This window comes from Scyliorhinus torazame, chromosome 13 (assembly GCF_047496885.1).
Source record: "Scyliorhinus torazame isolate Kashiwa2021f chromosome 13, sScyTor2.1, whole genome shotgun sequence".
In the NCBI taxonomy this organism is placed as follows: domain Eukaryota; kingdom Metazoa; phylum Chordata; class Chondrichthyes; order Carcharhiniformes; family Scyliorhinidae; genus Scyliorhinus; species Scyliorhinus torazame.
The window spans coordinates 20,031,180-20,044,711 of NC_092719.1; the positions used below are offsets into that span (position 1 = coordinate 20,031,180).

A 13,532-nucleotide genomic window follows, 5' to 3' on the forward strand; every position below is an offset into this window, starting at 1 on the left:
TCAAGGCGAACTTAATTTTCTCCAGCCTGAGAAAGCTCGCCATGTCCGAAAGCCATACTTCAGACTTCGGGGACTTTGGGTCCCTCCATGCCAACAGTATTCGTCGCCGGGCTACCAGGGAAGCAAAGGCCAAGACGTCGGCCTCTTTCGCCTCCTGGACTCCCGGGTCCTCCTAAACCCCAAAAATTGCCACCTCAGGACTCATTGCTACCCTAGTTTTCAATACCCGGGACATGATGTCCGCGAATCCCTGCCAGTACCCCCTTAGTTTAGGACACGCCCAGAACATGTGTATATGGTGCGCTGGTCCTCCGGCGCATCTAGCACATTTGTCCTCCGGCCCAAAGAATTTGCACGTGGGGGCCACCGACATGTGGGCCCGATGTACGACCTTGAACTGGATCAGATTGAGCCTGGCGCATGTTGCGGTGGTGTTTACTCTACTCAAAGCGTCTGTCATTATGCCCCCCCCCCCCGAGCTCCTCCTCCCACTTAAGCTTCAGTTCTTCGGTATGTGCCTCCTCTGCTCCCATTAGTTCTTTATAAATGTCGGAGACTCTCCCCTCTCCCACCTCTCCTCTGCAAACGACCCTGTCCTGGATCTCCCTTGGTGGGAGGCGTGGGAAGGATGGCACCAATCTGCGTATGAAATCCCGCACCTGCAAGTACCTGAAATCATTCCCTCTCGCCAGCCCGAACTTCTCCTCCAACACCCTCATGCTCGGGAAGCTCCCTTCCAGGAACAGATCGCCCATCCTCGCAATCTCCGCCCTCCGCCATAATTGGAACCCACCGTCTATATTCCCCGGGGCAAATCAGTGGTTACCGCAGATTGGGGACCAAACCGGTGCTCTCACTTCCCCTATATGCCTCCTCCACTGGCCCCAGATCCGTAGAGCCGCCACCACTATAGGGCTGGTGGAGTATTGTGCCGGCGGGAGCGGCAGAGGCGCCCTAACCAAAGCTGCCAAACTGGTGCCCCTGCACGAAGCAGCCTCCATCCGCTCCCACACCGACCCCATACCCACCATCAATTTCCTTACCACGGCTATGTTAGCTGCCCAGTACTGGTTGCTAAAGTTCGGCAACGCCAGCCCCCCATCCCCTCAGTTCCTCTCGAGCACCGCCTTCCTCACCTGTGGGGACTTCCCGCCCAAACAAATCCCAGGATAATTTTATCTAGCCTCTTAATGAAAATGGGGAGACACTGAAATATGAACAAGAATCTCGGGAGAATTGACATCTTCACCGTCTGCACTCTCCCCGCCAATGACAGCAGGAGCGCATCCCATCTCCGGAACTCGTCCCTCACTTGTTCCACCAACCGGGACAAGTTTAGCAGATGCAACTTACCCCAGTCTCGCGCTACTTGTATCCCTAAATATCTGAAGCTTTCTCCTACCAGCCTCAACAGCAGCCCCCTCAGCCTACTCTCCTGACCTCTCGCCTGCACTACCCACATTTCGCTCTTTGCCATGTTCAATTTATATCCTGAGAACCGACCAAATTCCCTCAGGGTTTCCATGATTCCGTCCATCCCCGCCATTGAGTCTGACACGTATAACAGCAGGTCATCCGCGTATAACAAGACTTTATGTTCCACCCCCCCCCCCCCCCCCCGGACCAGCCCTTTCCAGTCCCTTGAAGCTCTCAGAGCAATTGCCAGCGGCTCTATAGCCAGCGTAAATAGCAGTGGGGAGAGGGGGCATCCCTGTCTAGTCCCGCGGTGCAGTCTGAAGTAGTCAGATGTCGTCCTGTTCGTCCTCACACTAGCCTTTGTGATATAGCAGCCTAACCCAGTCAATGAATCCCACCCCGAACCCAAAACGTCCCAGCACCTCCCATAGATAGTCCCACTCAACCTGGTCGAAAGCCTTTTCGCCATCCATTGCTACCACTACCTCTGCCTCCCTGCTCTCCGGGGGCATCATAATCAAATTGAGCAGCCTCCTTAGATTGGCCACCAGTTGCCTGCCCTTTACAAACCCGGTTTGTCCTCCGCAATCACGTCCGGTACACAGTCCTCAATTCTAGACGCTAAGATCTTGGCCAGTAACTTAGCGTCTACGTTAATCAAAGAGATCGGCCTATAGGACCCACATGCCTCTGGGTCTTTATCCCGTTTCAGTATAAGCGAGATAGTGGCCTGCGACATCGTCGGGGGTAAGACCCTTCTGTCTCTTGCCTCGTTAAACACCCTGACCAGCACCGGTCCCACTATCTCGGAGAACTTTTTATAAAACTCTACCGGGTATCTGTCCGGCCCCGGGGCTTTACCCGACTGCATGACCTTCAGGCCCCCCTCTTCGGTCCTGTTCGGGGACCCCAGCCCCCTACCTACTCTTGGGAAGGTCAGTCCGTCCAAAAAGCGCCTCATCCCCTCCGGTCCCGTGGGAGGTTCCGAGGTGTACAGCTTGTTATAGAAGTCCCTAAACACCTTGTTCAGTCCTACCGGGTCCCCCACCAGGTTTCCCTCCCTGTCGATTACCTTTCCTATTTCCCTAGCCGCTTCTCTCTTTGTTAGTTGTTGTGCAAGCATTCTGCTGGCCTTCTCCCCATGCTCGTATATTGCACCCTTTGCCCTTCTAAGCTGCTGTACGGCCTTCCCCTGTAGACAACACCCCAAACTCGGTCTGCTGCCTCTGTCGTTTCCTAAGTAACTCTGGCTTCGGGGACTCCGCATAGCTCCTGTCCATCCGCAAAATTTCCTTAACCAGTCGGTCCGTTTCTGCCCTGTCTGTCCTGTCCCTATGGGCTCGGTTTGAAATCAGCTCCCCTCTCACCACTGCCTTCAGAGCACTGCTGCTGAGACTTCTCCAGTATCAGTTACCTGCAGGTAATTATGCATGCATTTCCTCAGCCTCTCACACACTGCCACGTCCACCAGCAGCCCAACTTCCAGCCTCCATTGTGGGCTCTGAAAGCTATCTTTGCAAATCTGCACATCAACCCAGTGCGGAGCATGGTCCGAGATGGTAATTGCCGAATGTTCTGCACCCGGCATCCCTGTCAGCAAGTCCCTGCTCATTAAAAAGAAATCGATTTGGGAATACACATTGTGGACGTGAGAATAGAACGAAAACTCCTTCGCCGATGGCCGACTAAATATCCATGGGTCAGCTCCCCCCATTTGCTTCATGAACCCTCTCATGGTGGCTCCCAACTCCGGCGCCAGCGAGTCTCTCACCTATTGTTCCCTGGCCCCCCTCCCCTCGGCCCATCCACACCACTTCCCCAAATCAGCCCTGCTTGCACAAATACTCTAAACAGGACAGAGACAGCCCCAACAATAGTGCAATTTAAGTCATCCAAAACGAAATAGCAGGCACTGTCAACCATTCCTATCTGAACGCAGAAAGAGATCGGAAAAGTTCCCTGAAAAATACCCCCCATATCCGACCCATTCTAATTATTCTCTTTTTCTAACAAAACTCAAACACAAAAGCGAAAAAGAGATGTGAAGAGAAAAAAGACAGAAAACACATAAAAACCAAGATACAAAAGCATGAAAAAACATGTAGGCATCTCACAGAAACAAGAGAGAAAGAATTCAAAGTTCCAACACGACTCCAAGAGTCCTCAGCTCGGGACCAGCCCGTGCCTCTTTGCAAAGCGCCGGATAGAGCAGCCCAAATTTCACCTTATATAAAATCTCTTTTAACTTGCCTGTAGCCTGCCTCTTACCTGTAGCCTACCAGGTCTTGGTAAACGCGCAGGGTGCTATTGTCCCAGTTGCAGCTCCGCGTGGTCTTGGCCCATTGAAATACCCGCTCCTTATCCAGGAACCTGTGGAACCGGACCAACATCACTCGTGAGGGACCCCCTCACCGCGGCTGTCTCACCTGCGCTCTATGTGCCCTGTCCACCTCCGGCGGGCGAGGGAACACCTCGTGCCCCAGCAGCTTCTGGAACATATCTGCCACACACGCGGCAGCATCCAGTCCCTCGGCCCCCTCCGGGAGGCCAACGATTCTTAAATTCTGCCGACGAGACCTGTTCTCCAGGTCCTCCAGCTTTTCCAAGAGCATTTTTTGTTGGTCTCTCAACCTTCGAATCTCCATGTCCTCCACCGTTTGAAAGTCCGCCTGCTCCTCCACCATCTTCCCCAGCTCCTGGATCTTCTCAGCCTGGGCATCCAGCCTTTTCTCCATTTGGTCAAATGATTTCTGGAGCGGTTCCAAATGATCACTTTTCAGTGCTAGAAAGTTCTCCTGCATAACCTGCAACAGGTGCTCTATTGTTGGCTGAGCTGGCGGTGCCCGGGTCTGGACATCGGCCATATTGGTTTCCCTCTCCGCCTCCCCTTTGCCCTTGCTTGTCCACTTCTTCAGCTGTTTGCGATCCTTCCTACTTCTTAGTTCCATACACCTCTGTATGGATTCAGTGCCTGAGTGCTATTACTTTCCAATCCAGCGCTTAAAAGCGCAGAAAAGTCGGGGAAAAAGGTCCAAAAGTCCGACCGGAGCGGGAGCCACCAAGTGCGCGACTTACTCCCTCATAGCTGCCACCGGAAGTCACCACAGTTCCCTTCAAATCAATTCTAAATGTATAATCAATGTTATTAATGTCTTTTTTGCTTATTTTCTATTCATGTTATTCCTGATTGCACTGTATCAATGGACTAGGGTTCATGGGATTGATGTAGCATGTTAGAATGGATTGAGGATTGGTCAACAGACAGAAAACTGAGAGTAGAAATAAATGGGCTATTTTTGGTTTGGTCGGGCATGACCAGTGGAGAGCCATAAGGATTAATGCTTGGGCCTGAGCTATTTACAATCTATGTCAATGACTTTGATGAAGGGACCAAATGTAAAGTTTGATAATGTTGTAAAGCTAGGTGAGAAAATAAACTTTGAGGACACCATAAGGAAGAAGCAAATGGCTGTAGACTGGCTAAGTGATTGGCAGATGGACTATCACCTGAGAAATTGTGAAATTATCGACTTTGGAAGAATGGAAAAGCAGAACATTTTTTAAATGGTGAGAGACTGTTGGCTTCAGAAGGATTTGGATGTCCTTCTACAAAAATCACAGAAATGAGCATATAGGTACTTCAAGGAGATTGGAAGATAAATTAAGTCTTGTTGCAAATATATAGGGCTTTGGTGGTGTGGTAAATAGCGAGGAGCAAGGCCTTGGACTACAGGATGATATAGATGGACTAGTTAGATTGACAGAAGAGTGGCAAATGGAATTTAACCATGAAAAGTATGAGATAATACATTTTGGAAGGACTAGCAAGGCAAAATAATATTCAATGAATGGTCGGAACCTAGAAAGTACAGAGGATCGGGGAGGTCGTGTCTCACTAAGGGGAGGTCGTGTCTCACTAACTTGATAGAGTTTTTCGAGGAGGTCACTAAGATGATTGATGCAGGTAGGGCAATAGATGTTGTCTATATGGACTTCAGTAAGGCCTTTGACAAGGTCCCTCATGGTAGACTAGTACAAAAGGTGAAGTCACACGGGATCAGGGGTGAGCTGGCAAGGTGGATACAGAACTGGCTAGGCCATAGAAGGCAGAGAGTAGCAATGGAGGGATGCTTTTCTAATTGGAGGGCTGTGACCAGTGGTGTTCCACAGGGATCAGTGCTGGGACCTTTGCTCTTTGTAGTATATATAAATGATTTGGAGGAAAATGTAACTGGTCTGATTAGTAAGTTTGCAGACGACACAAAGGTTGGTGGAATTGCGGATAGCGATGAGGACTGTCGGAGGATACAGCAGGATTTAGATTGTCTGGAGACTTGGGCGGAGAGATGGCAGATGGAGTTTAATCCGGACAAATGTGAGGTAATGCATTTTGGAAGGTCTAATGCAGGTAGGGAATATACAGTGAATGGTAGAACCCTCAAGAGTATTGAAAGTCAAAGAGATCTAGGAGTACAGGTCCACAGGTCATTGAAAGGGGCAACACAGGTGGAGAAGGTAGTCAAGAAGGCATACGGCATGCTTGCCTTCATTGGCCGGGGCATTGAGTATAAGAATTGGCAAGTCATGTTGCAGCTGTATAGAACCTTAGTTAGGCCACACTTGGAGTATAGTGTTCAATTCTGGTCGCCACACTACCAGAAGGATGTGGAGGCTTTAGAGAGGGTGCAGAAGAGATTTACCAGAATGTTGCCTGGTATGGAGGGCATTAGCTATGAGGAGCGATTGAATAAACTCGGTTTGTTCTCACTGGAACGAAGGAGGTTGAGGGGAGACCTGATAGAGGTATATAAAATTATGAGGGGCATAGACAGAGTGGATAGTCAGAGGCTTTTCGCCAGGGTAGAGGGGTCAATTACTAGGGGGCATAGGTTTAAGGTGAGAGGGGCAAGGTTTAGAGTAGATGTACGAGGCAAGTTTTTTACGCAGAGGGTAGCGGGTGCCTGGAACTCGCTACCGGAGGAGGTAGTGGAAGCAGGGACGATAGGGACATTTAAGGGGCATCTTGACAAATATATGAATAGGATGGGAATAGAAGGATACGGACCCAGGAAGTGTAGAAGATTGTAGTTTAGTCGGGCAGCATGGTCGGCACGGGCTTGGAGGGCCGAAGGGCCTGTTCCTGTGCTGTACATTTCTTTGTTCTTTGTTTGTTGATCCAAGGGACCTTGGTGTGCAGGTCTCTGAAGACAACAGGACAGAGAAAAGGTGGTTAAGAAGGCCGATGGGATTCTTGCCTTTATTAGCCAAGACATTGAATATAAGAGCAGGGAGGTTATGCTGGAGCTGTATAAACACTGGTTAGGCCCCAGCTGGAGTACTGTATACAGCTCTAGTCACCACACTAGAAAGGAAGTGAAACGAAAGAGAAAATGCTGGAAAATCTCAGCAGGTCTGGCAGCATCTGTAGGGAGAGAAAAGAGCTAACGTTTCGAGTCCGATGACTCTGTCAAAGCTACCAGACAGAGAAAGTTTGAAATATTTATATTGTGGAGTGAGAATGAAAGATAAGTCCTAGCCACAGAAACCTAGGGAAACCGGGTACTAATGGCCACAGAAACCAAGGGGAAAGAGTGCTAATGACAGCCTGAAACACATAAGAGTACAGGATAGATAGTATTGGCTGTTGACTTTGTATAGTAAAATCTCTTCTGGTTGTTTAAAACTGTGTAATCTGTTGGCTTTATTCTCTTAATAAATACTTGGGATTTCAAATTTTGTCTATTTTCACAAAAAGGTCACTGATTGGCATACCTCTCGGGTCCTGTTAGAGGATGTTTCCCTTGGCTAAAGACCCTAGAACTACAGTTTGTAGTCTCAGGATTACAGATTGGGCATGACGAAGTGAGTTGCGGATAAATGTGTTCACTCAGGCTTGTGAATCTTTTGAATTCTCTAGCCAGAATATTGTGGATGCTGAGTATTTTCAAGACAGCCCAATAGATTTTGGGGGCAGCAAGGAAATTAAGGGATATGGGGTTGAGGTGAAAAGGTGGAGCTTTTGTAGAAATACAGCCATGATCTTATTAAATAGCGGAGCAGGCTCAAGGGGCTATATTGCCTATTCCTATTTCTTGTTCTTAATTACTGTTTCTTTTTTAATGTAATTCACTTTCTCATCTTCAACAAATTATCTTGTGTTCCACTGCATAGTATTGTTTCTCTTTGTTACAATTTCAATTGATTGGAGGTTGCGTTATATTTTGAGCGACTACGCACTTTAAAAAAAAAAAAAATGATTTTATCCGTTTACAGCAAACTCTCCGAAGAATGTGTTACTTGACAATTAAAGAGATGGCTAACATTTCAGAAGATGTGATAATAGTTACAAGCAGGTAAGAGTGAAAAAGGGCAATTAGCCGTTGCAATTTCATTTTATCTGCCTGGATTAAAGTATTAAAAGAATCACAATTAGGAGTAACAATAGTTTTCTGAATTACATTTTAGGACTATGGAGATCATAGTGTGTTTTACACTGGGATGGTTAATCATCTTCTGTAGGATTTAGATATATTCAAACTGTGTGGAAACAGGTGCCAGAGTCATTATGCATTCATTGTTCATGACCTACTGTTTGGGAGTGAAGCCAGGTCTTTAGTGAAATTTCTGAACCAAACAAGATTAATCTGAATTAACTTGCCAAACAAGTTGCAAGCAATTGTTTTACTTCCAAGTCCAGTGGTTTTAAAAAGCCTTTTGGATCTCCTTTGAAAGTATGTATTACAGCTTCAGAGGAACTATAGTGTTACTCTCTTTTTTGAAGGGTAATGATCTTCAGTGTCTGGCTGCTACATTAATTGAAGTGACAGTTTTATCTCCAGCAGTAAGAGCTCGAGTAATGATTGTGACATTAGTATTATCACATTTATTTCTATACATATTTTAATTTTTGTCATCTTTTTCACTGTGTATTGCCTTGTAAAGTTTCAAAATACTGTGATGTAAAATTTGCTTCAGTTGGCGAAAAATGAAGAGGGAGTCAGTATAATGTAACCTTTCTATTTCTAATAACTCTTAGTTTAGAAGCTTTATAAAATTAGCTGAGCATTGTAGTGCAATTACTGCAGTCTTGAGGGACCGGGTGGGGTAAAGTTGATCGTGATTTAGGACTGACAAAAGCAGGTTATGGTTCAACCTAGTGCAGTGCTTTCCTGAAGCTAAGTCCCCAGCATTAAGAAAATCAAGAAATATTCCTTAAGACACTATATTAGCACCTCATACAACTTTAAAAATCTGTTTGTCCACCAGCCAGATGTCAATAAAGAAGATTCTCCAGTGAATTAATGTTGTTTTTTTGTTTACTAATATGTTCCAGTTTGACCAAGGACATGACTGGGAAGGATGATGTGTACAGAGGTCCAGCTGTGAGGGCACTCTGCCGTATTACAGATGTAAGCATGCTCTATTGGGAAAGGACAGGTTATGCAGCTGCTGCTGAGGAATATAATGAAGCCAGTTCCATTATTGTAAATTTGGGAAATGTTTGGCAATAATTTTCCCTCAAAATGCAGGCAGAGAATTGAAGCCAGGGCTAGTGAAACTGATTCAGAACAGAAACTTTAAAACGTAATCTTATCTATTTCTCATCATATCAAAATACATGTTACTCTGTGGTGTACTAGTAGAATTAAAGCAATGTCACCAACTCCCAATTTGAATCTAGTACACGAGGGAGCTAAATGAGTACATGTAGGTAGAAGATATCTCAAGTTATATCTGGTGATTCACTGAGACTGATGGTGTCAGTATTACAATCCCCTACTGTTTGCTTGATTGTTTTTAGAGTGTCCTCTAATTTATAAATCATAAATAGGCTTGTGTTTTTGGTAATAGATTGCCTGGCTGGAGTCTCGATTACAAAATTCTTGTTCTTATTTGCAAATCTCTCCGTGGCTCACCCCTATCTATCTCTATAAGCTTATCCAATCCTACAACCCTCAGAGAAATCTGTGCTCCTCCACTTCTGTCCTTTTGCTCATTCCTTATTTTAAATTCTTTATCATTGCCTTCAGCTCACTTGGCGCTGAGCTCTTGAATTCTGACCCTAAACCTCTCCACCCGTTTATCTCTCTTTCCTTCTATCTCTCTTTCCTTCTCTAAGGTATTGACCAAGCCTTTGGTTATCTGTCCCTATTATCTCTTTACGTGACTCAGGATCAAATTTTATTTGATAATGTGTCTGTGAAGTGTCATGGGATGATTTACTCTAACATAAAGTTGCAATATAGATGCAAGTCGATGGAGGAGTTGGGGAATACAAGTTGCACACTGTTTTGATGCAACAGCTTTGATGGACTAGCCAGTCTTTTCTAATCTTATGTTATGAAATAGTTTTATATTTCAAATCAATCCCACTCCCCAATTGGAAAAGAAGGTCTTATGTTCCTTCTCTGGCACGTATTTAATCAAGCTCTAGTCTGGAGCAGCGTGTCAATCCACAGCCAACTGGATCAGAAGTGAGAATGCTACCAATTGAGCCAAACCGCAACGCTGCAGCTTGCTTCATTTAATCATTTACAGAGATTTAATGCAGCATTGGTGGCTCCTATAGTCCAGGGAATTGTAGAAGCAGTAGAGAAGTAGAGAATATGGTTTTAAAGTTTAAGTGTCTTACTATTTCATTGGTAGATGACAATGCTACAGGGGATAGAACGCTACATGAAACAAGCTATTGTGGATAAAGTGGCCAGTGTATCCAGCTCTGCCTTGGTCTCCTCTCTGGTAAGGGTGTCTGAAACAATTATTTTTTATTCCTGTTTAAAGAAAATCAGAACTTTTGATCTTTTGTGAGATATAAATGATTATTAATTCAGTATTAACATTAAAACGCATTACCTGAAAGCAAAACCATTCACTATGATACTATTATTACCAGGTTCATTTTAAAATTCATCTTTCTTTTCGAAAAGAGACTTATTTTAAAGAACTGTTAAACAAATATGTTCATATCTATAAAAAAAATTAAAGACAATTTTACTTTGATAATCCAGGACTTCCTTGGTGCAGAAGCTAAGGGTTTGCAAGCAGGTATTAATTTTCAGGAACTCCAACCAGCTGGTAATTGACATCTAGTTGACCAAATTTCTATTTAGGCCACATCTCAATTTTTAAAAAGTCTTGGTGATGGTTTGATGGAACCATCTCAGGTTAAAAACAGCCCTTCTAGCTGCAAATCAAACCCGTACTTCAGAATCTTCAGACCCATGAACTATACCACAGGAGTTCAGCTTGATTTTGTAGATTAAAGTGAAATTTGCCATTTACTCACTCCGGAACCTATTGTGTTGTTGAGTACACCCAGGTCTGTAACAACTTAGTAAAACTCCCTCTTAATATGCTGCACCCAATACCTCAGAAGAGCACAACAACACTACAACAATGTAATATTTTCCATTCCCACATCAGCTGTTCTGTCACCACTCTGAATTCTATTTACTATTAGTGCGGGAACAGGGACAGTTTTAAACTTTAAGCCCACACACACTAGGATCTTAACAAAGATCTTTTGGATCCTTTTGATATGAGAACCATCACAGAAGGGAACCTTTGTTCCATTGTCTCAATGGAACTTGAGTTTAGACTATAAGAGTTTGTTTACCATTGTGTTTTTCCCTCTCTTCCTATTTCCTTATAACGCCTTAAGTCTTTCCCACTATTCGCCAAATAATAAGGCGAATAGTTGACTTCCTACCAGGCCTCTGCCACTGTTATATCTAAAAGTTGCATAAGAGCATCCTGCTTTGATTCTTCTTTTTCCCTAAGGAAAAGAATGGGATCTTGGTTCTCTGTTTCCCCAATGGCAAGTTTGAGATCAGAACAAACCCATGTCTTCTATTTTTGTTTGGTGCAATGTGGTACCAAAGTACCATTATATTGAGTTTCATGGGGCTGGTTTAGCACAGTGGGCTAAACAGCTGGCTTGTAATGCAGAACAAGGCAGCAGCACGGGTTCAATTCCCGTACCGGCCTCCCCGAACAGGCGATGGAATGTGGTGACTAGAGGCTTTTCACAGCAACTTCATTGAAGCCAACTTGTGACAATAAGTGATTATTATTATTATGAGCAAAAGTTTCAAGTCTAAGAGCTAGGCCATCTGTTAGTTTGCCCGCATTGAAAAATTAAGCACAATATTTAAGGAATTATTATGTTGAAAACTGTAGGTTTATTTTTAGTGACCTTAACGTACATTTTTTTGATTGAGAAACTTAGGTCAGCAATGTTTTGGAAATACATTGCAACTAGGCCAACATTGGAATTCGAAAGATAGGTTAACTGCTCATTTGTAACTTTTCATCTGGCACCATAATGAAGTGTATTGTCTTGGTGATCAGAGAGCTTCCACTTTCTCATCAACTGCAAGTAATCTTTCTGTTTGGTGCACAGATCAATGTTCATAGGTGACAGTTACATTGCAGTATTTTCCATTTTTATTTACAGTGTTCCCAATCTGCCTCTTAATCTCTATGAAAATTACTTTTGCTGTTTGCTAAGTAATACGGTTTCCTTAGCTAGAGACCAATATCATATTGAAAATTATTGTTTGGTATGCATGGACATTTATTTATTTTTTCTTGTGGATTAAAAAAATAAATCTTCAGCATCTTCTATCTACAAGCTACGATGTGGTGAAACGCTGGGTAAATGAGGCTCAAGAAGCTGCCTCCAGTGACAATATCATGGTGCAGGTAAGCTGATGAAAATGAAAATATTACAGTTTAGCAAAATGGATTGAGTTCAAAATCAGAACGAGCTATATTATTTTAAAATTAGACACTTGTATGGATTCCAAGCTTTAAATACTTGTAGTTTGTAGGAAGGCTGAGGAAGGTACAACGTTCTCAGATTTGAGGTCCTGGAAAGAATAAGCTACAATTGGAAAGCATGAACTTGGTCTTGAATTCAACTCAAGTTTGGCTGCAGGGAGGAAAAAGAGCAGCAAGACATAATTTTTAACCTGAGAGTTGGATGTAATGGTATGATAACTGGGTGTTTCAAGATGGATGAGCTTCTCATCTCGGTTTACCTTGGTATTTGTAGTTTAGGAATAAGAAGAGGAAAGTTCAAAGTTGCATAGCCCCTTATTCTCAGGATATCCCAAGGTGTTTCACATCAATTAATTACTTTTTGAAATGCAGTCACTCTTGGTCGAATATGTTCCATAATTTATATATTTTACAAGATAACTTATAGCTTCAGGAATATAATCTTTAAATTGGAAATTAAAATGCTAAATGTAAGATGCATGTAAACATCTGGTTGGAGAAACTGGTATACATCTTAAGTGAATGCAAATCAAACAAGTGTTGGAAATATTACATGAGAAGCTGACCTGTGTTTATATTACCAGGTCAGAGGTAGAGGTGTGAAAGCAACAAACAATCTGTTTCAGCTTTGTAATGGAGCCAGAAGGTCTACCCTTACTTCAATAAAAAATTTAAATTATTTATGTAGTGCCTAGATTTTTAAAAATTGAAAGCTGGTGAGGACCAACAAGTCTAGAGAGAGGGCAGTCATTTCCATTAGAGAAAAATTATTCATATCGATTTTTAAAAATTAAAGTGTTATGTTGAAGGTAAATAATTAATTTATATTTCTGTTTGAGCCATCCCAAAACATACCATATTGTCATGGTGATGGGTTGTGGGGATTAGAATGTTCCTTTGTTTAATGTATCCGTGTTTTTCTGACAGAAGGCAGTAGCAGTAAAAGGTGGAATTGAGTTTCTAGGATAAGTCTTTATAAACTATAGTGTTGAGTTAGTAGTGCTTGTTTTGTTTGATTTCTCTTTATATACAGTAACATTTCTTTTTGTTTAAAAATGTGAAGTTCTGTGGTATAGTTTTTTCAGTTAGTCACTGGTGTTTGGATTTTTCTTCAAGCGTTAATGTTTCCTAAAAGGATTGTAATAAATGTAACAATCAGTTTGCAGATAGCAAAGTCCACAATCCATAAATTAAATGACCCAACAAATTAATATGGTTTTGGTCAAGTTGGCTTAATGGCAAAGTATTGATAAAGATGTTGGAAGCACTCCCTGGTCTTCAAATAGTTCCCCTGGATCTTTGACATCCACCTGGATTTAACATCACAAAAATGA

The 13,532-nt window shown here is 43.4% G+C and overlaps 1 protein-coding gene across 1 annotated transcript in view; it reads left to right on the forward strand.

Annotated features, from left to right (window-relative positions):
* The window catches only part of copg2 (COPI coat complex subunit gamma 2), an 83,711-nt gene that overhangs the window by 36,129 nt on the left and 34,050 nt on the right, over positions 1-13,532 (forward strand). Inside the window, exons 5-8 of the mRNA XM_072471122.1 lie at positions 7,690-7,769; positions 8,750-8,825; positions 10,063-10,155; positions 12,034-12,120. Of these exons, the coding sequence (XP_072327223.1) occupies positions 7,690-7,769; positions 8,750-8,825; positions 10,063-10,155; positions 12,034-12,120 (336 nt within the window). The remainder of the gene's footprint in view (positions 1-7,689; positions 7,770-8,749; positions 8,826-10,062; positions 10,156-12,033; positions 12,121-13,532) is intronic.